At 33.2% G+C, this 4,251-nt stretch overlaps 1 protein-coding gene across 1 annotated transcript in view; it reads right to left on the reverse strand.

The window, feature by feature from the left end:
* Rp1 (RP1 axonemal microtubule associated) overlaps positions 1–4,251 on the reverse strand; it is a 285,043-nt gene that overhangs the window by 166,751 nt on the left and 114,041 nt on the right. The window contains exon 15 of the mRNA XM_033759105.1: positions 2,751–2,928. Within this exon, the coding sequence (XP_033614996.1) occupies positions 2,751–2,928 (178 nt within the window). The remainder of the gene's footprint in view (positions 1–2,750; positions 2,929–4,251) is intronic.

Here is a 4,251-nt window from a genome sequence, read left to right on the forward strand (position 1 = left end):
CTTGTTTTTGTTCGTTTGTTTGCTTGTTTTGTTTTCTGTACCAGGGATTGAACTCTGGACTTTCTGCTTGTGAGGCAGGCAACCAAACCACCGAACTAAATCCCTGACCCCTAATATAGTTGTTTTTTTGTTTTATTTTTATTGAGTTTATTGGTACATTCTAGATATACAGTACAGTTACATTCATTACTGGGATCTTGTACCTTTACATGACAGGTCTTGGTTTGCATTTTTTTTCCCCTTGTCCCTGCCCTCCCTTCACCCCCTCCTCCCCTCCCCATTTACAAACACTTTATTTCCATTTTTTCATTTTCTCATGTTTTTTCTTTCCCTTATTCCCTTTCCCCTACCCTTCCCACTTTCTCTACACCTTTAGCCCTTTTCTTCCTATTTCACATTGTTAATTACCTCATTACGATCTTGTGTACTATAGTTTTTCACACCAGAGAAACTATTTGGCATTTACACATGTAATTTATTTCACTTAAGAGTGTATCCTCAAAATGTATCCATTTTCCTATGAATGAGTCTAATTTCTCATTCTTTTTGGCTGAGTAGTATTCCATTTTATAGAAAAAACACATCTTCTTTATCCAGTCTCCAACTGATGGGCAGATGCGCTGTTTCCAAGTTTCAGCTATTACAAAATGTGCTGCTATAAACATAGGTGTGCATATGTCACTGTGATATGATTCTTTTAATTCTTTTGGAAAGATAACCAGCAGAGGGATGGCTGGGTCAAATGGAACCTCCAGTCCAAGCTCTTTGAGGTATCTCCATATTGATTTCCATAGTGGTTGCACCAGTCTGCACTCCCACCAACAATGGAGAAGGGTTCCTTTCTCCCCACAACCCCACTGACATTTGTTATTGTGTGATTTCTTGATAGCAGCCCTTCTTTGTGGGGTGAGGTAGAATCTCAGTGTGTAGTACAGTTGTTTTTAATTGGTTTTTACTGTATGTCAATATCAGGTTTGTCTTTGTGTCACCATCATTACTGTTGCTTACTTTCCAGTCTCTGAGTAGGGTACTGTTAATCAAGAACTCAAAAGAAAGCTGTACACTAAAAAGATCCCAAAATAAAAGGGGAAGAGATCCATTCAAACAAATCTACAAATATCAACATAAAAACACAGAAAGTATGAAAAAGCAAGGAAACACAACTCCTTCAAAGATCCATAACCTGTCAGTAAGCAAATGCAAAATATCAAAATCAATGAAATGTCAGACAAAAAATTCAAAAGACTGATTTTTAAAATTATTGATGACTTCAAGTTGGATACAAATAAATACCTGAATGAATTAAAAAAGACAATGCAGGACATGAAGGAGTGATTCTGCAAACAATTTAGAAGTTCAGACAGAGAACCAAGAAGAAATCTTGAAATGAAAATCAGAATAAGTCAAATCATAAACTCAGTGCAAAACTTCACCCATAGACAAGATGTATCAAATGACTGAATTTCAGGGTTTGAAGATAAGATTGAAAAATGACTACACATATGCGAATAAAAAACCCTCAAAATTATGAGTAAAACATTCAAGAACTATGAGACAAAATTCAAAGACCAAACTATGAACCATTAGTGCAAAAGAAGGTGCCAAGATTCAGATGAATGGCATAGAAAATCTATTTAATGAAAATACAAGTATCTTCACAAATCCTTTAAAAAAATTACAGACATCCAGATAAAGGAGGCATTTAGAACCCCAAACAAGCACAACTAGGAAAAAACTTCCCCATGTCACAATGTACTTAAAATGTCAAGAATACAGAACAAGGGAAGAATATTAAAAGCAAGAGAGAAATATTTCATCACTTACAAAAACAACCTATCAGAAAAATGTCATACTTCTCTTCAGAAACCATTAAGGCTAAGAGGGCATAAAATGATGTGTTTAAAAACCTGAAAACACAAACTACCAACCTAGATTACTATATCCAACAAAGCTATCATTCAGGAAAACAAAGAGCTTCCAAGATAAGCATAAACTAAAAAGACCCATAACCACGAAGTCAGACTGTAGAATGTACATACAAAAGAGGAAGAGTAAATAAGCTACTGAAAATTAAGAAAAAAAATCAAACAAAATAACAAGAATTAGTATGTACTATTCTATAATAACTCTGAATGTGTAGTGGTCTTATTTCTCCAATTACAAAACACTGGCTGGCAGATCAGATTTTTAAAAAGACTCCTTGCTGCCTACAACAAACACACATTACTGGCAAAGACATACACAGACTGACATACACCATGCACTCTGTATGAAAAAAAAATCAAAAGCATTAAAGGTAGCTACACTCATAACTAAGACAAAATTTTGAAGACAAAATTAGTCAGATGAGACAAAGAAGGCCACAACATATTGGTAAAAGGAGGAGCAATCCACCAAGAAGATATAACAATCATAATATATGCATACATAATCTCAAACATCAGTAAGTCTAATTTCATACCTCATATACTTCTCTAGGGTATATGAAAATATCCTTAACTAACACAATTCAGGTAGACACATGTGAATGCTCAGATAATTTAAAAAATTATAAAGGAGGTTAAAGTGGCAAAAACACTATTCCTAATATTAATAAAAAAGTTGAACCAAGTGGTCTTCACTATGCTTTTCTTCTACTACTTCTACAATTATCACTAACAAAAAGGCTGAGATTTTCTTAGCAAAAATTGTGTTGAAATTATCAGTCACTGTATACAGGCAAAATTCAAGTAATGTCAGAGTAAACATACATTGAATGACTTGTGGATAGAAGCAAACATTCTCATCCTTGGTGTAAATGACTGGCTTTGCTCGTCCATCTGGCTGAAGTCCAATAAACAACCCAGGACTCTTTGTAGATTCCAGGCTTATAGATGCATTTTCCAAGTTCTTCTTAATTTTAAAATGACAGTCATTGTCTCCAGTACCCTAAAATCAATTCAACATTGTTTCATAAATGACAGCAGACACTGAAGGACAGAATTAAGACTGCTCTCTAGAACATAATTTTACTTCATTTTCAAATAATCTTGGAATACCCAGAATCCTTTTTGCAAAAACTGCATCCTGCTCCATAAAGTACAGAAATAGAGATCATAATATGGTCTGAGTCTAGGGCATATCCTATGAATAAAGTACTCTGAATCAAAGAGGACCTTCAAATAAAGAGTATGAGTATGAAGTAAGAAACTTCAGTTTCTTAAGTGAAACTACAGCATTAAAATGTGAAATATTCCTTTTAGAAATATAGTCGTGCATTGCTTGATGACAGGAATATGTTCTGAAAAATGTATCATTAGGCTATTTTGACATTATTCAAATGTTACAGAATGCATTTACACAAACCTACATGTATAGCATACAACACACCTAGACTTTGTGTGTGTGTGTGTGTATGTGTGTGTGTGTGTGTGGCCTATAGCCTACTGCTCTTAGGGCCATGATGAACTAAAAAACATAAAATTAAGCCAAGAACAAGAAAAATGTATGCAATTGAAAGACATACTAAATATAAGATTACATAACACCTCACACCATTTTATACTAAACTTTTAAAAGTAAGAGTAACTCTAAAATAACAATTAAAATATAGTAAGGACATAAACCAGTTAAGTACACCATCTTATTATGCCACCATCATATAGGCAGTCTGACATTGACCAAAATAGCACTATGTCACACATACCTACACTCTAAAATTATACAAAGGGGGAAATTTTATTACAGGTCTATTTATTCTTATATTTAAATATAAAACAATTTTCTGTATTAGTCTGCATTTTCCTGATAGAATTTTCATAAACAGATAAAAATAGAAACAGAGATAAATTAATGAAAGAATATATACCAAAATATTAAATAATTAGGTACTTAAGAGTAATCTATAACCTTCAGATCATTATAATCACCTCTCCTTTTTTAAGGCATTTGTTACTTAACACTAGCAAACATTTCACTACTCATTTCTTTGAAAGTTTTCTTACAGGATTTCAAAGTTATTAAAATGAGTTTTATGAGAATTCAACTATTCTTTACCAAGTATTATTTGTAACAGAAAGTATACTCTGTCCTCATATCAAACATGAGTTTGTTGTAAGAACCAAGTGTTTGTCCATCTCCCTCTCTCCCTCCTCTCTCATTTTATAAACATGAACACCCTCTAACTTCTGTTCTTGTTATGGCTACAGTAAAACTCTGGCCTTGATTTATTTGTTCATGGTTATCACAAAGAACTATATATATATTATATAT

Source organism: Fukomys damarensis, unplaced genomic scaffold (assembly GCF_012274545.1).
Source record: "Fukomys damarensis isolate Sample0158 unplaced genomic scaffold, DMR_v1.0_HiC HiC_scaffold_5, whole genome shotgun sequence".
NCBI classification, from domain to species: domain Eukaryota; kingdom Metazoa; phylum Chordata; class Mammalia; order Rodentia; family Bathyergidae; genus Fukomys; species Fukomys damarensis.